At 48.4% G+C, this 27045-nt stretch overlaps 1 protein-coding gene across 1 annotated transcript in view; it reads left to right on the forward strand.

Moving 5' to 3' along the window:
- The window catches only part of PREX2 (phosphatidylinositol-3,4,5-trisphosphate dependent Rac exchange factor 2), a 96209-nt gene that overhangs the window by 13733 nt on the left and 55431 nt on the right, over positions 1-27045 (forward strand). Inside the window, exons 2-10 of the mRNA XM_054394777.1 lie at positions 9662-9733; positions 9808-9930; positions 10831-10935; positions 12707-12808; positions 14174-14335; positions 19401-19534; positions 20310-20413; positions 25238-25387; positions 26078-26222. Of these exons, the coding sequence (XP_054250752.1) occupies positions 9662-9733; positions 9808-9930; positions 10831-10935; positions 12707-12808; positions 14174-14335; positions 19401-19534; positions 20310-20413; positions 25238-25387; positions 26078-26222 (1097 nt within the window). The remainder of the gene's footprint in view (positions 1-9661; positions 9734-9807; positions 9931-10830; positions 10936-12706; positions 12809-14173; positions 14336-19400; positions 19535-20309; positions 20414-25237; positions 25388-26077; positions 26223-27045) is intronic.

Genomic DNA, 27045 nt, shown 5'->3' on the forward strand with positions numbered 1-27045 from the left:
AATCAGAGTTTTGGGGTTTGTTGTTTTGGGTTTTTTTTTTTTTTTTTTTTTTTTTTGGTTGCTTTGCTGTTGTAGTTTTGTTTTCTGGTTAGTTTTTGTTTGTTTTTTTTTTTTTTTCCTCAGTTGAAATGAATTGAAGTTGTCTCCAGCTTGTCACCAGGTCTGCAGTGTGTCACACCTCATGCTGAGTCTTGAGCTCAGCAGCCCCATACACTGATTACAAAGCTCAAGGTGGTAGTAAAATCACTTGAACTCTTTGTCTCTACAGATGGACACACACTGGAGGTGTGGATAAGGCTCACAACTCTGTGGCTTTTTCTTTTCACTCTGATTTTTATTTTAACTACTTCTTTTCCCCTTTATTTATTTTTCCCTTCAAGAATTACTCTGATCTCTCCAAGCTAACGATGTGAAAATCAACAGATTTTAATAATCCTTTGTTTCTAAAGCAAAAATCCTCACTTCAAAACCTCACAGAAGTAGCCATGTGAAATCCTGGATGCTCCATTGTTTGACAGAGTTTAAAGGGAAAAGTTGGCAACTGAAGAAGTGGACTGGCAAGCTCTGGCATGCTGATGGCCTCCACTTCTGCCCCAAGTGATGGGACTGGCACTTGTCTCAGGGTCTTTGCTCTTCAGGAGCACATGCAGTGGGGTGCTCAGTTTCAGCTGGGCTCTGGGATTCTTGTTGAAGTAACTCCTGTTGCTGGGTTTTTAAGGGAAGGCAAAATCCCAGGAATGTGTTCTTTGCTCGGAGCGGAAGATAACAGAGACAGCATCAGGCCTGGTTTCCTCTGAGCCACAGGAAACAGTCCTTGTGCAGCCACTGCCTCTGCTCTGAGTTCCTTCTTTTGATGTGCCCTAGAAACGTCCCCCATGACCATTATGCTGCAGTTTGACACCTGGTCCATCGTCAAGGCTCTGTTTCCTTGAGGCCATGTGGAAATCCTGTGGGGAAGGTGCTGAGCTGTGATGCTTCCAGTTGGTTTTGCTGCAGTTGTGGTTGTGCTCAGTGCTGGTTGGAGCTGCTGGGCTCTGAAGACTTCCTGCTGGGGCACGTTTGCAGCTGTGATGATCTGTTATGGGAATGATAGAATTGGTGGTGTTGAAAGAGACTTAAGATCACCAAGTCCAACTGTTCACACAGCCCTGCCAGGTCACCACTACACTGTCCCTCAGCACCACATCTCCATGTGCTTTAGATCCTCCCAGGGATGGGGACTCTCAGTGTCCTGGGCAGCCCTAAGTATTCCAACTGAACAGAAGTGGATTGAATTGGTTATGTGCCTGAACTCATCTCAGTTTTGGTTTTCCTGCATGGAAAAAGTGCCCTTCCAGAAGGAAGAGCAAAGCTTCACCTTGCTCCCTCTGTTCTCTAGGACATGAGCAAAACAGGGCAAGCACAATGAGCAACCAGGTCCCTTTTTCCCCTTTGTGGAGAGGAGAAACATGACTTCAGTTGCAAGAAATACTGAGCACCAGGGGAGAGAAGAGGTTTGTTTTGTTGTGTTTTCGTGGAGGTCCCAGCACTTTACTCTGGGAGGGCCGTGGATCTGATTATGGAGGAGGAGGAGGCTCAGGCTCGTGTCTGTTGACGACTTTGCTTGTTCTTTAGTTTGGGAGGCTTCCAGCCCTTTGCATGCTGCTGGAATGAAGAATATTGAGTTGCTGTTGGGATGGATGCCAGGCTGACAGCAAGGTGCATTCAGAAACCCTGCTGGTCCCACAGCCTGCTGTAAGGCAGAGCTTGGCTGCTGGAATTTGTCATGTGCAGAAGAAATCTGACAAAGATGAGTGCTGAGGGAGAAGCTGGCTGGGCAGCTGTGGTGGCCTTGCCTGTTTGAACAGCAGCATGCTATGAAATCTTTCCAAATCGATGTCTGGTTCTGGAGGAGGATGGAAATGTTTACAGAATGACTTAGTACTGTGTCCATGGCCATAGCCAGGCTGTAGTGTAAAGCCATGCAAGTCACTGGGGGCTGTGTACATGGCAGCTGTGGGACAGACAGAGGCAGTGCTGCTGCTTGAATTCTCAGCCTGACCTATCTGCTAACCTGAACCTTTTCCTGCTTACCCCTGCAGAAAGACCATGGCCAAGGCCCCATCCTGTCTGCAAATGCACAGCCCAAGGCTGGCAGCATCCTGTGTCCAGGAAAACCACAGTGGCCACGCAGTGCTCTGGGGCACTGAGCTGTTGGGAGCAGCTCAGCCAAGGCTTCCCTGGTGATTTGGCTTCAGTTTGGGTCACTTCTGCACAAAGAGGTTTTTTTTTTTAATTTGTCACAGGTTTATTTATTTGAGTGTGATTGGGTTGCTATAGGTCAGCACGTTAGGAGTGCTGCCTGTTTCCGAGCACTCTCTGGTCCAGAAGGACTTGGTAGTGCTGGAGCCTCCACCCTCCTTTGTTCCTTAGGTGAACTCTGATTTCTTGCAGTAGGCAGGAAATTGTGCTCCTTCCCTTTGGTCCATTGCTCTGGATGACAAAGTGTCCTTGCTGCCTAAAGGGAGAGCTGGGAGACAATATCTGGATGCCACCCATCCCTTTGGAAAATGAGACAAGGCTTCTGCTGTCTGCAGAAGGGATCCTGTGTCTGTGAGCTCCTTGCTGCTCTTTGCATCTGGAAATGTCCACCCTCACGTGTGACAGCTCTGTGCACTGAGTTCTTGTCACAGCTGGAAGAATGGAGGTATCTCCAGAAGTACTGGGGAGGTGCTTGATTCCAGGCAGGGAGACTGGACTCTGGAACAGGCTGCCCAGGGAGGCTGTGGCTGCCTCCTCCCTGGAGGTGTTCAAGGCCAGGCTGGATGAGTCTAGCTGAGAGGTGTCCCTGCCCATGGCAGGAGGTTGGAGTAGATGAGGTCTGAGGTCCCTTCCAACCTGAGCCATTCTTTTTAACAAGAACAACAAATTCCCAGTGCCTGCTCCTGTCTCACTGGGTAGCTGCTGGGGTTTCTGACCAACAAAGCCCTTTGGTTTAGTTGTCTGTTTTAGTCTTGGAGGTGCTGTCTGCAGCAAACTTGGAAGTCCAGAGCAGTGCTTAGCTCCATAATGCTGTCAGACATCCTTTAAGGATGAGAGCTGCTGCTCTGTAGCTGGCCATACTATTCTGGGATGGAAGGTGAAGGTCAGCTCTCCTGGGAAAGATGGCTTTGTTTATCTATGGAGATAACATCCACTCTGGAAAGCATTGCACTGCAGGCCTTGCAGTAGAAGAGGCTAGAAAAATATTTTGAAGTGAAACCCTCTCTCTCCTGGCAAAAAAAGAGAAGCCTGTGGAAAGTTTCTAGCTCTGTGGGTTTGGCACCTTTCTTCTGTACTTATCCCAGTTCCTTTCACATGCCACTGGGGAAAAAAACTAAAGTACAGCTATTAGCAACTTTTAACAGGCAGTTTGGAGGGAGTAAAATGAAGCCTGAAAGACCAAGGAGCCTGCTTCTGTGCTTACTTCTCTCTGCAGTGTCCACTTCAGTTGTGTCTCAAGTGGGAATTTTCTGGCCTTGTGCTTCCTCATCTGCAGTGACCCTCTCTTCCCACACTTTTTGCTGCCTTTTCACTTCATTTTGGGCATAGCTGTGAATGCCACACATCTGGAGAGATGTTGGTAGAGAACATCTTGACCTGGCCTTGCTGCCCTGCTTGTCTCCCTGCTGCTGGTCCTTCCTGCAGGCAGGATCTTGGGGAAAGAAGATGAAAAGGTTTCTACCAGGATTATTTATAGACCTGAAGAGTTGTCAGACCTACTCTTGGTGTCAGCTCTCCTCCTGAAGCTGCTCTCGAGCCACTCTGAAGGTATTTTGCCTGCATTTTCAGGTTCTCCCAGTACATTGATGCAGTGCTGTGCTCAGGTGGGTTGGGCATCTCTCAGACAGCCATAGCCTGCTCCTTCAAAGAGGAGGAAATCAGCTTTGCAGTGGAGGAGCAGCACCTTGTGGTCAAGAGTCTGTGGTCAGGGTGGCTTTTATTGCCCAGGAGATGAGCCTGTGGCTGGCTCCTTGTCTGCAAGTTCAGTGCCTTCAGATTGCTCAGGTATGGCAAACTGCATGGCCTGTAGGGACCTGAGGTAAACCTGCAGAGGCATCATTTCCTCACCCAGAGGAAGGACTGCAGGGCCCAAAGCTACTGAAGATGCTGGAAAACAATACCTGGTATTTATTTATAGTTTCTTGATTTCCTGGTCCCACTCACAGCATTGTTTCCTTGTGTTGTTCTTAGAAGGCTGGTGTCTGGGGGGCTGAATGGCTTAGACAATGTGGGTTTGGGGTTTTGTTTTTTTTTGCTTTAGGAGGTTAGGAGCTGTTCTTCCTCACAGCACATTCATGAATAGAAGGAAAGATAATAGTAATAAAACCCTGGTCTGCATCCTTGGGTACCTTCAGTCTGTGCAGTCACCCTGGGTGTCTTCAAGCAGCAGGGTGTCCCAGCAGCAGCAGTGTTCAGTGCTGCCAGGCTCTGGTTGAACAGCAACAGATGGCTGCTGCCACCACCCAGCAATGCTGCTGCTTGCCTGCAGGTAGGGTGCAGGAGGTCTGGTGAGGAGGGTGTGGTGCTGGCACAGCTCAGTGTTCTGTTTTAATATAAGCAGTGGCCTTACAAACTGTCCCTGGGGACTGCCTGGGAGGGACAGATTTTCTGGGACTATTTTTAACAGATGCAGTATCTTTAAAAAAATAAAAAAAAAAAAAAAAAAAAGGTCAGGAGGATGGTTTAGAACTTTTGTTTTTAACCCAGCAAGAATGAGGCTCTTACTTCAGGAGGAGGCAGTAAGAAGCTCTCTCATCTTAAAGTCCAGCATTGGAGTCATGGAATTGTTTGGTTGGAAGAGACGTTTAAGATGGAGTCCAGCCCTTACCCCAGCACTGCCAGGTTGTCACCAACCCATATCCCTCATCACTTCATCTCCACAGCTTTGGAACTCCCCCCAGGGATGGGGACTCCACCACTGCCCTGGGCAGCCTGGGCCAGGCCTGGACAACCTTTCTGGGGAAGAAGTTTTTCCTAATATCCATTTCAATCAACAACACAAAAATGGTTAAGAGGGCAAGAAATTGTCCTGTAACCAGGTTGTGTCTTCTGTTCCCTCACAGAAATGAAGGGCAGGAGCAGGAAGAGCCCTGCAGTCTTGGTGTGGCTGCAGGATTTGCTTCACAGACAGTTGAGGGAAATGGAGCAGTTATGCTGGGAGCTCATCAAAGCCAGAGCCAAGCTATAAGCTTAGGTGAGACCTCAGAAACAGAGCCTGTGCTTCAGGAGCAGGGAAAGAAGGAAAGCCTGGGAGTGTGTGTGGTTATTTCTCCCTAGCAGGCATGGAGAGTGCAGGTCCATATATCTTGAGATTACAGATTTATGCGGCAGCAAGGCAGTCCTGCTGGTGTGGGGGAATCCAAACAGCTCTGGCTCCATTCCTGCAGCTCCACTCTGGATGTGGAGATGCTCCATTTATTGCTCTAAAACCGTGTCCTTGGTGGTCATTATATCCTTCAGGAAGTGAAACCTCTTTGATGGATGTAAGCTGAGGTTAGCAGGTAAATACCCTGAGATGTAATTAATGTGCAGCAGATGTTTAGATGCATGAAGGAAAGAACATTTTCTTAGCATGCACTCTTTGTGATAGTCATCCAGTCAATGAGGAAATAGCAGATGAAGTATTCTCTGCATTTGCACACATCATGAATCAGATATGACCCAGGAAAAGATCTCCTGCATTGCCCTGGGAATTGGCTCAGAACTATCCAGGCAGATGAAAATTCACAAGACTGATTCATGGTAGGCAGTAGGAACGTGGACTGGTCTTGTGTTTGTGTGAAGGGAAATCAGGATTTGGGGAGTGAAAATTAAATGGAAATTCAAGATTTTTGTTTTGATTGAGGAGAATAAGCAGATGTGTCTGCATGGAAGCAGAAACCACAGCAGGAAGCTTTGCTTTCTGGTTGGGGACAGTGTGTTACTGCCACTGGTGCTGAGCTCTCTCCTGCTTCTTGTTTTGCTTTGCTGGTGCTGGACACAGCTGAGCTCAGGAGAATTCCTGGTGGGAACCTCATGTTCTGTAAATTCAGGAAACTGCTGACTTTCATGAGAGGGAAACTGTTTGGAGATGTCATCTCTCTTCCATTCCCACCCCAGTGCTGCAGGGTCAGCTGGATGATTAGAGGGATGTTGCTCACTGTGTAACCTGCACCCCCAGGCCCACAGGGTGGGAGCAGAGGGGCTTCCACAGGCATGAGACCAGTTTTGGGCTTTTCCTTCACCAGGAAATCTTCAAAATGCAAGAAAGATTAATCATAGAATGCATAAGGTTGGAAGGGACCCTCCAAGGGCATCTTGTCCGACCCCCCTGCGCTCAGCAGGGACACTTCCAACTAGAGCAGGCTGCACAGGGCCACATCGATGGCCTTGAATGTCTCCAGGGATGGGGCCTCAACCACATCCCTGGGCAAGCTTGTTCCAGTCTCTCACTACCCTCTTTGTGCAGAACATCCTCCTGATGTCCAACCTGGCTCTGCCCTGCTCTGGTTTCAAACCATTGCCCCTTGTCCTGTCTCTACAAGCCCTTCCGAACAGCCTCTTGTTCTTCTTCAGGAGCTTGCTGGAAACATTTTGTTCATTGATCTGGGTGCCTCTGGGTTGGTTTCACTGCTGTAAGACCAGCAGTCTGTTCAGAAATTCCCATGGGACCCTCACCCTTCCAAAACCTCTCCATTGGTGATGCTGAGACTGGAATCTGTTGGCAGTTTCCGTGGGATAAAGAGCCAGGGGAGCAGCAGCCCCCTGAAGCCAGAAGCATCAGAGAGACTCTGCCTCCTGCTCAGCTGGCAGCAGGGTGCTCATCCCTTACCCCAGGGTGCTCTTGGTAAGCTGTATTTTAATCAAGAAAAAACTGAGATGATCTTGTAGCAGCTTTCTGTAGGTAGCTTTGGATGGCAGCAGGATGTGTGAGCAGGCTGCCATCCAGCCTGGGGTTTGGTGACTCCCTTGGCCAGGACCTTACCTGTGAACAGAGCTCCATCAATGTCCAACCAAACCTGCCCTGAGCGGCCAGGGCAGAGCTGCTCTTTAGGAAGCACTTCTGAAAACGAAGTCTTAGATATGAGTGACAGGGCTCTTGACATCTGGGAAGGAAAGGGAACAGATCTCTTCTCTTTGGGCCAGGAAAAGGTTGCACTAAATCTTTTTGAGAATGGCTTCAGTACAAGGAAGAGGGTGGAGACCTCACACTTCCCTCCTGGCTGAGGGCAGCTGGGCTTGGGCTATGAATCTCTGGCTGTCATCTGCTGTGGTGCTGAAAGGAAGGCAGGGATTAGAAGTGAAAGCACAGGCACAGCTCAGGTGGCTTCAGGAGTGGGAAGAGCAGCTTAAAGACACTCCCTCATCAAAGCAGGAACCTGAGAAGCCTCAGGGGCCATAAAAGATGGGCAGGGTGTGCACTAAGAAGTTGAAAAATGCTATGACTGACAGGGGAAGTGCAGAAAATGTGATCAAGATACAGGACAGGATGGGGAAAGGTTTTCTTCTTCTCTTGGAAGAAATTTTCTGAGATGACAGAGAAAAGCTTCAGCAGAAAGTGAAAAGCTACACATGGGATAGAAAGGGTTGAGATGATCCTGAAGTGAGGCAGCACACATGGAAAGATGATGGAGATTTGTGTGTGTGAAGCTTCAGGAAGCCAGGGATGCTCCTTCAGGCAGATGGATGCTCCTCTGGGTTGGGTGAAAGGAGAAGGGAATCATTTGGTGAGTTGTGAAAGGAAATCAGTGGTAGGAAAGTGTTGCAGATGTGGCAGTGGGTGTAGGGAGGGAGGGGGGAAGATCTCTGACCTTGGCTGATGCTCTCTCTGCTGCTTGTGATTCATCCAGTCCTGCAGGCAGGATGGGAGGAACAGGTGGTGCCTCAGCTGGTGGGTTGCTAGAGAGAGCAGAGGAGTCTTTTGTTCAGTCTCAGAACCAGCCTGAGCAGCTCCTGCCACAGCTTCTGGCACAGGTTAATGGGAAAAGGAGGGTGAGCACGCAGGGCTTGCCACAGCTGCTGCTGGAGTCTTATCTATGGAAATCAGGCTTTTTGGTGGCAAAAATCAAGCAGAAGTGCTTCAACAAACCCAGCCTGGTGTTCTGCCAGGACCTGGAACCTGATGTGCATTAATTCACTCAGGCTGCTGTGCAGGACACTGCCTTAGTGCTAGGTTGCCCATGGTAGGAAAGAAGTTTGGCTGAGCACCTGTAGTCCAGAGCAGCTTTCTTTCCAAGCACAAGTCTCAGTGGTCTCTCTAGGACCATTTGGAACATAATGAAAAGAGCAGAATATTTGCTACCACCCAGATGCCTCTAGATGCTCTAAAGGTGTGAAAGCACAGCAGAGCCACCAGCATTTCAGCTTTGTGCTTCAGCAGCTGTGAGGAGAAGTCCGTTGCCTTAGACAGAGACTGGAAGAGCTGAAAGGCTTCCCTCTGGGTTTTTTTTTGGGGGGACTTTGGCTTTTGACAGCCTGCAGAGCAACATTTAATTAAGTTCTGAGGTCCAAACCATCTTGCTGGCTTCCTTCTGCAGCCTTCAATGGGAGAGTTTGGCTGCTGCAGGATTTGTTTTCCTAAAGAGAAAATACACAGGAAATGACCTTATTGAAATGTCTGTTTGCAGTCCACCTCGGGTGTGTTCATGGCAGCACGGATCTAAGGGTAGAAGCAGTGATTAAAAGGGGAGAAAACATTTAGATCCCAGCAGAGAGAAGCACAGGGCTGCTGTGGCTGCTGTCCTTCCTCCCAGCAGGTGCCTGTTGTTGCTTCTAGGGAATTTGCAGCCTGCCAAGAGTTCATCTGAGCCTGTGAGCAGAGGACAATGCACAGAGACTTGCTCATGGCAGACCTGACACTTGTGGCAGCTCCATGGCTGAGGAATCTGTGTCTGTGTGAGGAATTGTCAATGGCAGGGTTTGCTCTGCCCTGTGGTGGTGTTTTCAGAATGTCCTCCAGCCCTCCCTTTGTACCTGAGATGTGATTGATTTCTTCTGGGATCACTTCTAGGCATCTCCTCTTGTTTGCAGGTCTTGAATGTGAGACACAAGAGACCTTCCTCTTTTGCTGTTTCCGTAGTGACATTGCTGACTTCTCCAATCCCCAAGGATGAGGTTCTGGAGGAGGGAAGAGTGAACATTTTCACTAAACAAAGCCAGAGGCAGCTGACTCTCTAAGCCAGTCTCCTTCACAGCAGATTTGATTACCAGTACATCAGGAATCTTGTGCTCAGTGTGGCAAAAGTCCTATTTCATACCAGGATCTCCTAAAACCAGTGGCTGATTTTTGGCTTGTCCTGTGGTCACTTTGTGAAGTGCTGGAGTGAGACTGAAAACTGCTCAATTTGCTCTTGATTGGCTGTGGCCTGAGTGTGGGGTGGAGGTGGCACTTAGAGGATGTTCAGTGTCCCAGCTTTGTTAAAATTCCCCTGGTTTAGCTCTTTTCATCACTATGTGGATATGGCTTTGTATCAGCTTAGGGGAACAGGACCACTGAATGCTTCATAAGTAAAATACTGGGTTTGGAGTTTGAACACTGCTCTGCTGGGACTCTGTGTCCAAAGCATAAGAAATCTGGGGAGCAAATTCTAAGTGTGAAGTGCCCACAGCTATTCAGATCCTCCTGAAGTAACTTGTCCCTTCTCTGCCCTGTTCCACACAGGCTTTCCTTCACCGCATGATCCAGTGTGCTGCAGCCAAGGTGGACAAAAATGTCACAGAAGAGACAGTTAAGGTTTGTCTCCTAGCTGCATGTTTCTGCTCCCTCTTAGCTGATGTTTTATTTATGTGTCTTTCCTTCTCTTGCAGATGTTGTTTTCAAACATTGAAGACATTCTTGCAGTGCACAGAAACTTCCTGTCGCTGGTGGAGGAGTGCTTGCAGCCAGAGCCCAGCGCCCAGCACGAAGTTGGGACCTGCTTTCTGCACTATGTATGATGCCTTCTAGCACAGCCTCCTCCCACTTGATGCCTTTCTTAATTGCCTTTATTAATTACTGTGGTGATGAGGAGTGTGCACAGTCACCAGGACAAAACACCACTTGACTGTGTAGTGCTTTGAGGTCATCTCAGGGTTACTGTCATATCCAAGGCAGAGAGAAGGAGAATGCAGAACATACCAAATGGGTGAACTTTTGTAGTTGCATCCTTTTTATACTCACCAAATTAGCCCAGGCTGACCAAGTGAGCCCTGCAGCATGGCTGAGCCCAGTGCTGCTGTGTGATCTGGAGCTATAAGGGTCATAAGATATGATAAAGATGGTGCAGGGACTGGGAAGCTGCCATGTGAGAACAGGGTTTGTTCAGCCTGCAGAAAAAGGCTCAGGGGAGACCATTTTGCCATGTTCCAGTGCCTAAAGGGTTGCTACAAAGAAGATGGAGACTCCCTTTTTACAAGGAGTCAAAGGGAAAAGCAAGGGGGATTGGGGACAATCTCCTGGGGAGATTCCAGTTGGACACCGGGAAAATTTTTCCTATGGAGAACAATCAGCCATTGGACTGAACTCCCCAGGGAAGTCCCCAACACTAGACACTTTAAGATTCAGCTGGACAGTGTGCTGGGACATCGTGTCTAGACCAGGCTTTTGCCAAAGAAAGGTTGGAGCAGATGGTCCTTGAGGTCCCTTGCAGCCTGGTATTCCGTGGCTGAGGCTCCCAAGTGACACTTCCGGACTGCTCATCATTCTGCTTCGAGGCTGGAGCTCACATAATAGCCAGGGAGGAAGAGCTGAGCTCCCAAAACAAAGGCTGTGTAGCTGCTCAGCTTTGCAAAGTGTGCATTCCATGTTTTCCTAATTAAAGGGAGGAACAACGTCTGTCCTTGTCTCTGCAGAAGGAGAAATTCCGCATCTATGATGAGTACTGCAGCAACCATGAGAAGGCACAGAAAGTTCTGCTTGACCTGAACAAGATCAGGACGGTCCGGGCCTTCCTCCTGGTAAAGAAGCTCTCAGCTGGGCTCTTGGCTCAGCCTCTGGCTGGGCAGGGAGTTGTTAGAGCTGTCACCTCCACAAGCAGCTGGCAGGCAGCTTCAGCTGGGGGTGGTGGAGGTCTCACTGCTGGACTGGGGTCCGTGTGGCAGGCAGCTTTAGGCAGCCTGCCTTGGACAAGCTGGCCAAGAGGTCCATCCAACCCTGTCTGTGGGAGGATAAAGTATTTGGGGAGGGATAGGGAAAGAAGCTATGAAAAGGGAGCTGGGGGACTCACCAGGACTCCTGAGGACAAGGTCCAGGCTCTGGTACTTGCCCCACACTGAGGTGCTTCACACACATGATTTGTGTGTTGGGTGCAGCATGGCCAGGCTGAAGCCCAAGAGGGGATGCAGACTGCAGAGAGCTGCTTGTGTGGGGAAGGAAGCCAAGTGTGAAGCTGTGGCAGCTCACAGTGTATCAGTGTTGGGTGCTCCTGGGCTTTCACGTCTGCTGTGGGTTCCTCATAGGTTCAGGACATGTCTGTAGAGCAAGTGGCATCAGTCCAGCCTAGAGTAAGAGGTTTGACTGTGATGTGAGAGTGTGATTGAAGTCTTCTAGGCAGACAGAACAGTTCAGGTCATTAGAGATGTGATTAGCTGTGAATAAGCAGGAGCTGAAAGCAGACCTGTGAGGATAGAGAGACACCACATAGACCTGTGTTGCTATTACCTTGCTCAGTCTGTATCAGAAAAGCTTTTTCCTTGGCACGTTGAGTGAGATGCTTTAGGATAAGGCAGCAGCTGGCTGACCCTGGGCACAGAACCCTGTGGGGGGTGTGAGATGCCTGTGGCACCACTGGCTCTGGGTATGTTTGCTGTGAGTTGTGTGCTGCCTGCAGTGACCTCCCAGTGGTGTGGCCTCTGCTCCATCAGCACCGTGTCTGCATCCAGCTTCCTGGCCTCTGCCAATGTCTGGCTGCATTAAACTGCTGTTGTTTGGTGTTCCCAGGTCAGGCATCTCGCTCCTTGAAGCTGGAGATGAACTCACACCATTGCCTCACAGTTCCTTCTGGGCTCTCCATAAATCAATTTTTGCCCTGACTTTGGGCTGTCTGTTCTTACACTGGAATTCCAGCAATTCCAAGTGTTTGCTGTGCTGTCCCTTCATACTTCCTTAGCCCCAAAAGCCCTTACTCTTTTTTTTTTTTTTTTTTTTTTCCCTTCCTCTTAGCTGCTTTTTCCTGGGTGCTCCCAGCCAGGTTTTTATCTTCTCTGCTTCTATAGTTGGCTGTCTGGTGAAAACTTAAATATCCTTTAGCCCAGGAGTGAAGGCATTTTATTAACTGCCCACCATGTTTGAGACAGAAACCTGCAAACAGAACACTGGAGGAGGACTGTGGTCAGACCTTCCAGTCCAGCTTTGTTGCCCCTCTTGTGAGAGCAACGGCACCCACAGTGCCCACCTGGGTTGTCTGTGTTTGGTGAAGTATGAAAGCACCTTTTGAGCTTTTTACTTATTGTCTTTTATTCTGAAACTTCCCCAAAAGCCCTCTCCTAGTCAGGCTGGATGGAGCAGATACTTGGAGGAATCTAGAAGGCAGCTGGGGGAGGTGCCTGGGTGTTGTGTGGTGTCTGTGTTCCAGCCTGTTCCTGTGACAGCCTTGTAAGCCTCCCCCGTGCCAGGGATGTCTCCATTGCCAGCCCCTAGCTCAGCCAGTGCTGCTGGCACCTGGGCTTGGCTGCTGGTGGTTTCCTTGTGGTTGGTTGCTCATGACTGGTGGCCCTGTTCCCTCTGCAGAACTGCATGCTGCTGGGGGGCCGCAAGAACACGGACGTGCCCTTGGAGGGGTACCTGGTGACACCCATACAGAGGATATGCAAATACCCCCTGCTGCTGAAGGTACTCACAAGAGCTGTCTCTAGGGCCCTTCACTTTCTCTAAGCATCTTCTGAGCTGCACACTGAGGCACCTCTTGATTAGATACCAGCCCCAGGCTTGCTCTCGTTGAAGCTGCTGACATCAGAACTTAGAGGAGTTTGGCTGGGTGAAAATCATGGAATCATCAAGGTTGGAAAAGCCTCTAAGATCATCACATCCAATCTTCTACCCAGCACCCCCATGACCACTGTGCCATGTGCCAAAGTGCCACAGCTACTTCTGTTATGAGCACCTCCAGGGATGAGGACTCCACCACCTCCCTGGGCAGCCTCTTCCAATCCCTGACCATTCCTGCAGCAAAGAAATTGTTCCTAATATCCAAAGGAATTCTTCTTAACACCCAAAATTCTTCCAAATAGAAACTCTCCTACATCTCCTGCTTGCACAAGAATGAGCCATTGCAGGGAGCTTAGTGAGACTGAGTTCAGCTGCTTCTTGCTCCAAGCACGTGGGAGAGCAGAACTGGTTTGCAGCCTGCTTCTGATTTACCATCAGCCAACTGGCAATGAAAAATTGATGAAAATGAATTTTCAGACAAACTGTAGAGTAGCAGGAAGATGCTGTGGATGGTGCTGTGCACATTCACATCTATTCTTAACTGATATTTATTCCTCTTACTGTTAGGGCTTAGAGTTTAATGAAAAGTGAGTTACTAAATGTTTCCATGGTAGGAAATCAAATCATGCAATCAGCAGGAAAGTAAATACTGAAACCAATTTTTGTTGTTGTTGTTTAACAGATTAAGGTCTAATGTAGTTTATTGTTTCAAACTGTGAGAGGAAAGCCCAAGCAGATGCTGCTCTAGGAGCTACTTGAAACCTGATTATTGGACATGTGCCTGTGTGAGTTTAGTTGCTGAGGCACGTGCTTGTCATGGCACTGACATGAACACCTGGAAAGAAACAGGTTAAAACCAAGGGGTTTAAGACAACTTCAGGAGTATAATGATGGCAGTGAGGTTTGAGTCATCCCCAGCTGAGTGTTTATGGCTCCCTTGGCTTGTTGTTTTGCCATCATTTTTATATGCTCTGTTTTGTCAATGAAGGGTCTGCAGGCAGAGTACTGGGGGAGGGAGAGAAAGTAGCTGAGATGCAAATGATTTCCCTAAGTAGTGATTACTTTATTGTCAGTCATTTATTTCTCTGATTTTTTTTCGTGCACTACTCTGGCACAGTGCTGGGGGTTTTCTCATTTTTCCATTGAGTTAAAGAAGAAGTCTGTCTGCTTTGTGTTTCTGGGTCCTTGTCAGTGTAAACCTCCTGTCACAGGCACCCAGATGTCACAGACAGGTTCCTTGTTTTCTTTTCTGTGCAAATGCCTGAGCAGGAGCTGCTGAAGCGGACCCCGCGGAAGCACAGTGACTATGCAGCACTGATGGAAGCCCTGCAGGCCATGAAAGCTGTCTGCTCCAACATCAACGAGGCCAAGAGGCAGATGGAAAAGCTGGAGTTCCTGGAAGAGTGGCAGTCCCACGTGGAGGGCTGGGAGGTACTGGTGGGAGATTTGTCCCTTGGTCATGGAGGAGGGAGGAGCAATCATGCATTGCACTGCTGTTGTGGTTCACAGACTGCACTGGGTTGGAAGGAACCCTCCAAGGGCATCTTGTCTGACCCCCCTGCACCCAGCAGGGACACCTCCAACTAGATCAGGCTGCACAGGGCCACATCAATGGCCTTGACTGTCTCCAGGGATGGGGCTTCCACCACTCCAGTGTTCCAGTGTCTAACCACTCTTGTTGTGCAGAACTTCCTCTGATGTCCAAACCATTGCCCCTTGTCCTATCCCCACAGCTCCTTCTGAACATCCCCTCCCATACTTCCTGTAGGTACCATTCAGATACTGAGATGCAGCTCTAAGACCTCACTCCTACTGAAGAACTTCTTCCTCAGCTCCAGTCTAACCCTATTCTCCCTCAGCTTCAAACCATTCCCCCTTGCCCTGTCACTGGACACCCTTATCAAAAGTCCCTCTGCAGCCTTCCTGTAGGGTCCCTTTATTAATCACTGAGTCCAGAAGATTTAATCACCCTGTCCTTAGTCTCTAGCTATAGGCTGAGCTAAGCTGACATCAAAGTATTCAACCCCACACAGACTTGTTGGGAGTTTTTCTCTAGTTTGCAAATGGCTGAGCTGAAATCCTTCAGTTCTGTGAAGAAAGCAGAGATCTGAGTGAGTTAGAGGACAGCTCCTGGCTAACAGCAGCTCCCAGCTGTAGCACCAACCTTTTGTCTTGTTTTGAGCACTGTGGTTAGTTTCCCCTGGAGGATGGATGCAGACACAAGTGGGTCTTCAAACTGCCTGAGGTGTGTTGTGTTGGGACTTTCTGAGCTGCCCACAGGCAGGTGGGAGGCAAACACAAGTGCCAGCAAAGGAAACAGCAGGCAGGGGAAGCATTCCTGAGAGAAGCCAGGTTTGAGTACAACACACAGGGGGCTGCAGACACAGATTTCAGGGAAGTAGCTCTTCGGTGGTTTTTTGAATAATTTGTGCCACTGTGCTGCTTCTCCTGAGAATGCTGCTGAGGAGCTGAGGGAAAGGTTTCAGCCCATTAAGCTCAGTGGAAAGCTGGCTGGGAAGGGTAGCAAGAAAAATGTCCTTTTTGCACCTCAGTCTGATAGGCTGAGACCTGCTCTTTCAGCTCTGTGGTGGGAAATGGCCTCTGTACAGTGCAGAGAAAAGAAAGGGTTCAGGGCACTGAGTTGGAGACAGCTTTGAGATGCATCTCCCTGAACCTTAACTGAGTTCCCCATGAAGTCTGACAGCTGAAAATTAGAATGTTGCCCAGAAGAGTCAGCTCTGCAGTAGACAGTCACAGTGACAGAGAAAACACAGAAATGAGAGAGAGAGCTTCCACATAGCTCTCTTCCCTCCCTTCATCTCCTGCTTGCCACAGCTGCAGTCTCCTGACCCTGCTATGCCTCAGGACATGCTCTGCTTCTGCAGTGGTGGTTCCACCCTCCCCTTGCCTCCCAGAAGGGTTCAGCAGAACAAGCCCTGGGCTGACAGGAGCAGAAACATCAGCCTGAACAAAGACCCCCTCAGCACTGCCCATGACACTGCAGAATTATTTCCTGTCTGCCCCACGTGGAACCTCCTGACCTGTGGGCTGGGGCAGCCCTCTGGTTTGCTGCTCAGGGAGCAGTGTGGGAAGGTTTGGGTCATTCTCAGCATGGACCAAGCAATGACTTTTACTTCAATCAGGGCTCTTTGTCCTTCTTCAGCACATGGAGGGATTTGATGTGTTTCACTTAAGATTTTTTTGTTTGTTTTGTTTTCCTGTGCATTTCTAAGAACTGCTCTTCCGTTTCTGTGCCAGCAGTAGGTATGGTCTTGAGCAGGGAACTCCTCAGGTATCAGGTCAGGACAGTGCAGACTTTTGGCACAGGACTGTCACTATGGAATGTTCCACAGAAATTCACTGTGCCTCCAGAAGGGATTTTTAGGAAGGACAAAAGCTGTGTGACTGCTGCTCTGTGTTCAGAGGGACTTGTCTGTGTTTAGTTGTAGTCTTCAACCTCACATAAAATAAAAATCAAAGCCTTTAGAAAAATGATTTTGAAAGAGAAAACGGTTTTGAAAATAAAAGGTCTGCCTGGAGCAGCCTTCTGGTTCCTGAAGGGGCCACAGGAGAGCTGGGGAGGGACTTTGGACAAGGGCTGGGAGTGCCAGGACGAGGGACAATGGCTTGGAGCTGGGAGAGGGGAGACTGAGAGTGGAGATGAGGAAGAAATTCTTGAGATGAGGGTGGGGTGAGACTGGAACAGGTTGCCCAAGGAGGTCATGGATACCTCTTCCCTGGAGGTGTTCAGGGCCGGGCTGGATAAGGCTGGTGGGAGGTGTCCCTGCCTGTGGCAGGGGGTTGACACTGGATGAGCTTCAAGATCCCTTCCAAGCCAACCCATTCTGTGACTCTTAGATGAAGTAGAGCTCCTATTGTAGAGATGCAGAGCAGCTCTTGTTGACCTAGCACTTACCAAACAAAGCAAATGTCTTAACAGCAGCTTCTTCACACTAGGTGGAAATAAGCTTCTGTCTGTAAGGAGTTTGAACATCAGCAGTGCTGGCAGAGATGAGTGTGTGAGGACATGGAACTGCATTGGGCTTGTGCAGCAGCTTCCAGACAGAGCAATAACAATGAAGTGCTTACCCTGATGAATATTTTAATGTGAGCAAATTCTGCTAATAATCCTCAGTGCCCATCACTGACTTCATTCCTATTACTCTCAACTTTTCAATTAAGTTTTCTGCTGCACTATAGTGATTAAAATTCTTCTACTTGCTCTCAGTGCCTGAGTCTTGAAGGTAGTTATCAAACTCATCTTAATGAAGGTGCTGGAGTGTAGAGCTGCAGTGTTATTAACTCAGTGCAGTGTGAGTCAGATGAGATGGTAAAGAGCTGATGGTTCTCAAACCTCTAACCCTGGAAAAGGAACCCACTGTGCTGCATTGAGTCCCTTCTGAATCCCTAGCAGGATGTACAGTAGGAAATGTTTGCTGTTGGAACTCTCAGAATCCAGGCTGGTTGGGACCCCAAGGCTCATCTGCTCCACCCTCTCTGGGTGATGGTGTGGCTGAAAGGAGCTGGCCCAGCAGCCTGCCAAGCTGAGGCTTCAAACTGCCCACTGCAGGGGACTCCACTGCTGCCCCTGGGAGATGATTCCAGTGTCCAGCTGTGCTCATGGGGAAACATTCTCATCTGGAGTCCAATTGGAATCTCCCCAGCAGTAACTTGTCCCCATCACCCCTTCTCTTTTCTGTGGGGGAAATGATTATTAGGAGGCAAAGGTACCAATAAGGAAAGGGAACAAGGGCAGTGTGTGAACCACTGGCTGCCTCTCTCTGTGCTCAGAATCCCTTCTGAACTACAACATTAACAATTTCCTTCCAACCCTGGGCATTTTTTGTTCTTCCCTACCCTGATGATCTCAAAGGTCTCTTCCAACCCAAAGGATTCTCTGACTCTTTGATTTAATTTTAGGATTTCACTGTAGCCTGAGCTCTGAGGCAGTGCCAAGGTCCCAAAATAGCACATTTGCAGTGCAGTTAGGTGGTGGTTGCTGGAGTTCAGCTGAGCAGGTTTGGTGCTATCATATGGCAGCCACAGGGTGCCCAATCTGGCCAGATTGCCCTGATCTTATTACCTGCATCCTTTTCAAACCTCATTTATGGTTAGTCCTTGGAATGGTGAGAATTCCAGAGCCTGGATGAGAACTAAGAGGGTTTTGAATGATTCCTAGCAACAACTCCAAAAAAACCCAAACCCCTCTGAATGCAACCTCTGGGAGTGGATTTAATTAAATAAACATCTGGGTTCCTGCATCTCCTGAAAATAAAGAGGCAAACTTGTTGGAGATTTCCTTCCAGAAGGAAATGCTTAGCACATTGCTTGGCCCCAACTGGAAGGAAAGGGGGGAGAAAAAAAAAAAAGGCTATTTTTAGAATCTGATCAAAGCATGGCTTGAATTCCTCTGCATAAGTGTCACAAAATGGAGCCTGTGTTTATTGTGATAAAAATACAGATTCATGGAAAAAATGGAACATCTGTTTCAAGGAAGATGATGGGTAGCACAAGGACTTTCTCACTTTGTTTCCCAAGTGGCTCCATTTATTGGCCTGGTTTCAGGGCTTGTGTAGGTGGCTGTCTCAGCTGGAGAACAGCTCAGCAGCTGAAGGACTCTGCCAGTGCAGGCTGTGGGGATGCTGCAGGGAGAGGAGAGCAAACGCAATTGTTGGGGTTGTTGTAAGCTGGAAACCAAACCCAGCCTGAGTCACAGCTTAGTGACAGCAGCGCAGTGTTCTGCTCCCTCCTCTTCCCCTGGATCACCAAGCTGCATTGTAATGAGGCTTGTTTTTAAGCCCCAGAATTTGTAGCCCTTTCCCCTGTTTTGTTTTCCCCCCCCTTGTACAAGTCCTGAAGAGCAAGCCAGGATCTGTGATCTCTGACTGCTCTCACTGTGAATGTGCTGTCACACAGCCAGCTCTGACTTCTCATCCTCTTAGCTTCTTCCCTCAACCCTCAGCAGATAAACAGCCACCAAAACCTCCCTGACCCCCAGCCACACCATGGGCTGTGATCCTGTCAAAAGGTATCCCTCAGGTGGGGTCAAAGCTGCTCAGCAGCTGGACAGTAGAGCCCTGTTTTCAGGGGAAGAGTTGCTGTGTGCAGCTTCTCATGGTGTGATTGGGAAGCTCCAGTGATTAAACTTTACCTGTCAGAAAAGCCCCAAATCCTCCCCCATTACTTACTCACAGAATCCTAGAATGGCTCAGGTGGGAACCTCAGAGATCATCTCCCCCAACTCCTTGCTGTGGGCAGGGACACCTCTCGACCAGGATTGGCTGCCCAAAGGCTCACCCAACATGGGGAACATTCAATGGGTGCAAAGCTCGTGTCAAGCATCATTAGGAATTACCTTTTAATTGCAGAGTCACAAGTTACCATGAGTTCATTACTTCTGCTTCCATTATGGTTGTGAGTGTAAGGAGCTTCTCCAGCCATGTGCTGGTGCAGAGTCCTCCAGTTCTCACACAGTGATCTCCCACATGGATTTCAGGGCTCCAACATCACAGACACGTGCACAGAAATGCTGAGGAGTGGGCTGCTGCTGAAGATCTCAGCAGGGAACATCCAGGAGAGGATATTTTTTCTCTTTGATAACCTTTTGGTCTACTGCAAGAAAAAGCACAGGTAAATGCTTCCTTGGTTCTCTCCAAAAGAAGGTCTTTGCCTCATAGCAGAGCTAATCCTCTGCCTGCCATCTCTAAGGACATCAGAGCACAATCGAGGTGGTTACTGCAGGGTGGGAACATTTTCAGAGCTCTGCCATCCTCAGAGAAGCGTTGAGTGCAGACTTTGGGGAAGATGTTACAGGAATGCAGAGTCCTAATGATGAAGTGTGGGGGGAAATAATCTGTTTTGTCAGCCTTCTGTGAGAGGTTGCATGTGATGGCCTCCCTCTCTCCTAGGAAGGGTAAAGAGCCTGCATTTTTAGAGCAAACAAATGGATAGGGTAGCTTAAACTGTCCTGTAAGTCTCCAGAGGTTCAGCAGTTTCAAACTTTGTCTTTCTAATCGGGGAAGGCAACCAGAAAGCTGTTGCTGTTGCTGCATTGCAAGCAACAATTCCTGGATTCAGCAATAAGCTTCTGTAGGTTGTAGGTAGGTAAGATTTGGAGCAGAGGTTTTGCAGAGTGAGCTGTCCCTGGTAAACTCTTCTGTCATCCAGCAACTTGCAGCTCACTCTTCCCAGAGGCAGCATCAGCAGTGTCCCTTCCAGCCTACGGCTCTCCCAGTTCAGTTGCTCTGGGAAGGCAGAGGGAGCGGCGCAGGGGCAGTGCAGGGGCAGAGGGAGCGGCACAGGGGCAGAGGGAGCGGTGCAGGGGCAGTGCAGGGGCAGAGGGAGCGGTGCAGGGGCAGAGGGAGGGCTGCCTGGTGAGCTGCTCACCTGCTCTTTGTTTCCCCAGGAGGCTGAAGAACAGCAAAGCCTCTACTGATGGGCACCGGTACCTCTTCAGGGGCAGGATAAACACAGAGGTGATGGAGGTGGAGAACGTGGACGATGGCACGGGTGAGTGCCTGTGTGCTGCTCGCTCACAGAGGAGGCTGGGAGCAGATGCAGCTTCAGGGTGCTGTGAGTAGAGGCTGCTGCCTGCACCTTGCTGATTTCAAGCCACTGTCTGCTGCTGTGCCATGTCCCTGCTTGCCTGCGGTCTTAGGCAGGGGTCAGAGCTGGCTGTTTCACACTGATGTGAACAGAGCAATACAAGAAGGTGACATTTATTGCTCAGCTGAAGACCATATATTTAACTGCCCTTCACAGCATCCCAGCACTCTTAGATTATCCCCCTAGGTGTGTGATGTATTTGTGAAAGCAAATGGAAAAGTTACCTCTGGAGTGAAACCTCAGATGCTTGAAATGCTGAAATTGTAACAGAGGTGTTTAAGCAAAAAAGGAAATGTTTTTCTTTCAGTACCTTTAGAGGTACAGCCCCTGGGATTGCTTGGCATTCTCCTGACCTCCACTAGAAAAAGACTCCTAAAGCATTCCTACAGATGTCAGTTTTGGGATGAGAAACTTGAATTTAACCTTTGAGCTTAACAATTGTGATATCCTTGGTAGTGGAACTATGGAAGTGTCTGTGTTCTTTCCCTGCCCTCTGGCACCTTCCTGCCCTTTTCTTGCCACTCCTTCCCCTCTTTCATTTTTCTTCCTTTTTTTTCTTCTTCCTTTTTTTTCTTCTTCCTTTTTTTTTCTTCTTCTTTTTTCTTCTTCCTTTTTTTTCTTCTTCCTTTTTTTTTCTTCTTCCTTTTTTTCTTCTTCTTCCTTTTTTTCTTCTTCTTCCTTTTTTCTTCTTCTTCCTTTTTTTCTTCTTCTTCCTTTTTTTCTTCTTCTTCCTTTTTTCTTCTTCTTCCTTTTTCTTCTTCTTCCTTTTTCTTCTTCTTCCTTTTTTCTTCTTCTTCCTTTTTCTTCTTCTTCTTCCTTTTTCTTCTTCTTCTTTCTTTTTCTTCTTCTTCTTCCTTTTTCTTCTTCTTCTTCCTTTTTCTTCTTCTTCTTCCTTTTTCTTCTTCTTCTTCCTTTTTCTTCTTCTTCTTCCTTTTTCTTCTTCTTCTTCCTTTTTCTTCTTCTTCTTCCTTTTTCTTCTTCTTCTTCCTTTTTCTTCTTCTTCTTCCTTTTTCTTCTTCTTCCTTTTTCTTCTTCTTCCTTTTTCTTCTTCTTCTTCCTTTTTCTTCTTCTTCTTCCTTTTTCTTCTTCTTCTTCCTTTTTCTTCTTCTTCTTCCTTTTTCTTCTTCTTCTTCCTTTTTCTTCTTCTTCTTCCTTTTTCTTCTTCTTCTTCCTACCCCCCTGTTTTCCTTCCATGGAGTCAGGAGCATGTTCTTTCTCCTCACACTTGGTAGCTGTCCTGTACCCTTGCTCTGTCTCAGTTCCTGTGCTCTTCTGTGCTGCACCCAGATGTCTTCTGTCCCATCCCCTGTAGTCATCCAGGTTTGAATTATAGCTCAGCCCTCTTCTGCTATATCCTTTTTCTCTCACCTCATTCCCAGAGGTAGGAATCTGGTTGTTTGGACCTCATTCATGTTAGCTCTGCAGTTGCTCTTTGGGGTGCTTTGGTTTTTATTCTCCTTAACCATCCATTTCCTGTCCCTTTCTATAACTCCTGATGCAGAGTGGAGGCTCTGGGTGCTCTGTTTTCCTGTCTACACTTGACTCTTCCTCCTGTACCCTTCACAGGTCCCTTCCTAGACGTGAAAGACTTTGCAGAGGATGCTTCCACGGTTCTCCACCCCGGGTTTTGGGATCCTCTGCTCCCTTGGCAGAAGGAAGCTGGGGGCTGCAGGGTGGCTGAGAGATGTCAGAATGTTGTCGTGGTTGTTTGTAAGCAGCAGCATAGAAACAGCAAAACAGATTCCCGGCGTGGCTCTTTGTCATGCTAATGACGTGCCTGCAGAAATTAACAAAGCTTTCTGTGAAAAGCAATTTTTCCGTGATGAAATGAGGCCGTGGCTGAGCAGTGCCCTGGCTGTAAGCTTTCTGCTCAGCTGCAGCCCCACGAAGCACTCAGGGTTGGCTGCACTGATTACAGTGGAATGCAGGGCAGGCCATGTGTGTCCCTCAGACAGTGTGCCCACACAGCCCCTGGCAAGCCTCAGGAAGGTGGTGGATGTGTTGTGGTGCCTTTGGTTGGTCAGCCTGCAGCTCTTTGGAGAGAAAAGTGTCTTTGTGGAGGCACTGCCAGCTGTTCCCTGGGTGGTGTTTAGTCTAGGAGGACAAGCACTTGAGACCTGGGGACAGACCAGATTTAGGGTTCTGTCCCCTCATGCCTAGAATCAAGGCATGGAAGAGAAAAAAGGCTCTGCAAGAGAACAGTACCCAGAGGCTGCATCAAAAATGGTACAGAGGAGGAAAGGAATTGATGTTCTGCAGCAGTTTTCCCCTTGGTTTCTTTGAGCATCAGTGCTCCTAAGGACCTAAAGTCTGAGGAACTTAGAAGTACTTCAGTCACAGGTGGGAAGAGACTTAAGATCATCAAATCCAACCACAACCGCTTCCAGGTCACCACTAAACCAAACCAGCCATAGCCTCCCTACCTCAGTAGCACTCCTGCCTCTTCCCCCAAAGTCTGGCAGCTGAGAACTTCTGTCTGAGGCTTCTCTCTTCCCTCTGACTTTTGGCTTTGTGTCAGTGCATCAGTGACAGGAGGGCTGGCTTTCAAAAGAGAGCTCTCAAGGGGGCAAAGGATATTACACATAGGTTATGTCACTAAACCCATGATAAATAGAATTACAGAATGATTTTGGCTGGAAAAGACATCCAAGGTCATCAAGTCCAACCCTTAACCCAGCACTGCCAGGGCACCACCAACCCATGTCCCTCAGCACCACATCTCCAGGGCTTTGAAACCCCTCCAGGGGTGGGGACTCCACCACTGCCGTGGGCACCCTGGGCCAAACCTTGACAACTCTTTCGGGGAAGAATTTGTTCCTTGTGTCCCACCTAAACCTCCCCTGGTGCACCTTGAGGCTGTTTCCTCCTATCCTATCAACTCTATAAACCAGAAGGGGCTATCCATGTTTATCAGAGGATTATGGGATAGTTTGGGTGGGAAAAGACCTTTCTCTGCTACACCTCTAGTTCCAGATGAATGCAGCCATAGGTGAGTGGTGTGAGCACAGTGTTGCAGGGTAACTGACTTCTACTTTTCCCCATCTTTCCCCATCACACTTGGGAGTGCTGGAAAGCTTTGTTGGTGTAGAAATGATCCATCAGCCTCATGGTTTTCTAGTGGTTTCTGACATTTCCCAGCCCAGCACACAAGGCTTGGCTGCTGTCCATCTAATTAAAATGCAGAGTTATTGAAAGGATCCGAGCGTGTCTGCTGAGACCTCTGATAAATCTAAGCAAGCATTTCAGCAAGGGGCTCAGGCTTGGCAAATCCCAGCTCATTACACAGGCCAGGGCTGAGTTAGGAACAAGTATTTACAAAGTCAAAAGCTCTGGAGTTAGTGCAGCAGTCCAGGGCTGGCCTTGGGATGTTCTTGCCTCTTAATGAAAGTTTGTGATGAGAAAGTGATGACCTCTTGTTTCTATTATTATTTTGTGTGGTGGTTGCTGGTTTTAGTTTTAATCTGTGTTTTGTGCAACTTCTTTTTTATCATGAGGCATTTGGGCCTCAGTTTCCCCCCCCTCCCCTGCCCCAGGAAGCAGAAGTAATCCTAGTGGAGGATATTCTTAGGGTGTTAGCTGGGGAGAAGTCTGTTTAGCTAATTCCTGGATAGGATTTATGGGCTGGAATGTTCAAATTAGGCATTAGAGAAGCAAAGAAAGAGTAATCGGCACTGAATTGTCTGAGGGTTGTAGCAGGGTGGTTTGCATGTGGAGAGCCAGAAGTTCCAGATGCCCAAGAACATCAGCATCTGGCAGCTGTCTCCTGTAGTGTGCACACTAAAGAATTAATGCATTTGGTTAGTGCAGCATCTTTCACATCAGAGCAGCTCCCACATTTCAGTCTAAACAAGCTGAAGGTAACCACTAAAGGCACAGCAAATATTTGTGATTTGCTTTCCTGTCACACAGACATTGGAATTTTCCCTCCTCTGTATTTTATCTTACTTAAATCTGCCAGTCAGCAGAGCAGCTCTGGGTGATTTACCAGGCAAAGCCCCACTGCTGCTTTTTTCAAGGGGTTGTTTATTACCCTTTAAGAACAGCAGAAGTGCTCCAAGTGTCCTGCTCTGTTCTTTCATTGGGACTCTGCCTGCTCCAGTGGTCATTCCACCCACACATGTGCTGGGCAATTCTCTGCTAGGTTTTGAAAGGGAACTTCATTGCTGGAGATGAAAAGTTCAGTTCCTCAAGTCATAACATTGGTCACAACCACCCATGAGTGCTCCAGGCTTGGGGCAGACTGGCTGAAAAGCTGCCCAACAAGATGGGGAGGGGAGACCTGACTCTCTGCAACTCCTTGAAAGGAGGTTGGAGGCCAAGGAACAAGGGACTGGACAAGAAGAAACAGTCTTAAGCTGCACCAGGGGACATGAGGAACAATTTCTTCCCCAAAAGGGTTGTCAAGGCTTGGCCCAGGCTGCCCAGGGCAGTGGTGGAGTCCCCAACCCTGGAGGGGTGTCACACCCTGGAGAAATGGTGCTGAGGGACATGGGTTGGTGGTGCCCTGGCAGTGCTGGGATAAGTATTGCACTCAGTGACCTTGAAGCTCATTTCCAGCCAAAAGAATTGTTTGATTCTACAAGTCCCAGGTGACACAGATAACTTGAAATTCAGTTTTATGCTTCTGTATTTCCTGAGCTTTCTGAGCAGTGCTGAGCTCTTCAGAGTTCTGCCAGCTGTGGCTTGGTTAAGGGTGGAAGCTCTTTAAACCCTTCTGTCTGTTCCCAGCTGACTACCACAGCAGTGGCCACACGGTTGTTAATGGCTGGAAGATCCACAACACAGCCAAGAACAAGTGGTTTGTCTGCATGGCAAAAACCCCAGAGGAGAAGCAGGAGTGGCTGGAAGCCATCCTGAAAGAGCGAGAGAGGAGAAAAGGTGAGTTAGAAACCCTCCTGGTGCTGCTTCACCACAAAGCCAGGCTCTGCTTTTGTGCTGGGGTGGAAAGTTTGCTGCTAGCTCCAGCCTGAAGGGTTGGAAAGAATAGCCCCAAGTTGTGCTGGGTGGGTGCATCATGGCTTGAGCTGTGCATACTGATAGTGAATGCTGGGGTGGAAATGGAGAAATGTTTCCAGGGAGGGGAGGGAATACCCTGGGTGAAGCTACTTTGGCAGAGATCTTCATAGAATCATAGAATGGTCAGGGTTGGAAGGGACCTCATCTAGTTCTACCCCTCCCTGCCATGGGCAGGGACACCTCACACTACATCAGGTTGCTGCTCAAACTTCAGCAATCCCAAGGCCTTTTCCTTTTACCCCTGTGAAGATGTGGCTGCTGCCCTGCCATGGTCATGGTTGGGAGTCTGGACCCCCCCCCCCTCATTAGTATTTATCACTGTGACATCCATGGTGGGGTCCATCCAGGGAAAGTTTGACTTCACTTTGAGGAACTTGGCTATCATTTGATTATGCTTTGTGAAGAGCAGATCTCCCTGGTGAGAAAAGGAAGGAGAGCAGTTCCTTTGCTTTTTTTTGAGATGTGAAATATTAGAGATGCTTCTCCATTCTGGGGAAGAACTGAACCATCACAGCAGTATCACCTCATCACGTTTTGCTGTGTTTTTGGCAGGCTTAAAACTGGGCATGGAGCAGGACACGTGGGTGATGATCTCTGAGCAAGGAGAAAGGCTGTACAAAATGATGTGCAAACAAGGGAACCTCATCAAGGACAGGAAGAGGAAATTAACCACTTTCCCCAAATGCTTTCTTGGAAGGTATTGTATGCATTTCACAGCAGGAATTGTAGCCATTTTCAGTCTTCTTTGGGATTCTGTGGAAACCACACTTGGTTTGCAATGTCTGCTAGCCCTGTCTCTGCCCAGGAGTTAGCCAAAACGTAAGTGGATCTGCCTGCAATTCCTGGATGTGTGCTTCTGCTCAGAGGAGCTTTATTAAAGGGACAAGGCTGCAGAATGCATCAACTAAGAGTTCCTTGAAAGAAATAATGCAGTTTGTCTCTGAAATGTCTAGTTCAGAGCATCAAAATTTGCTTTGTTCCACTTCAGAAAATCTGTCCCTAAAACTTTGTCCTTCTCTTGCCTGAATGCCAGGGATGAAGTTACTAAACAAAGCTTAAATTTTTGTCCCTGTTATCCAGAGGCTCTTTTTAATGCCTGTGGCTTAAGGAGACTGAGTGCAAGAGAAAGCCAAAAAATATCAATGTGACCAAAGAAGTCAGTGTAGGAGGCAGAGGAGCTATCACTCCTTTTACCTGACCACAAGGCAGTTAATGCTTTTCTGAAGTCCCAGGACTCTTTTGCTCAGTCACCTTGTAGTGAAGATACCACTGAGCTCCCAAGTGGAAATGAAGCTTGGGAGATATTCATCTGCTGTCAGAGTGAGACCAGGGTTAAGATTAGTGATTGAGTCATACTTGAGTCCTGTTCCCTCAGTGAAGTTATTGGAAGCAGGTAAAGAGCAGTGAGGAGCCAGGAAAGATTTAAACCTGCCATCAAAAGCTGCTTTCCTCTGCTGTATTTGGGGAGGACCCTTTTGAAGTACACTTTTGCTGCTCCCTGGGTCACCAGGTAAGTCCAG

This window comes from Indicator indicator, chromosome 31 (assembly GCF_027791375.1).
Source record: "Indicator indicator isolate 239-I01 chromosome 31, UM_Iind_1.1, whole genome shotgun sequence".
In the NCBI taxonomy this organism is placed as follows: Eukaryota; Metazoa; Chordata; class Aves; order Piciformes; family Indicatoridae; genus Indicator; species Indicator indicator.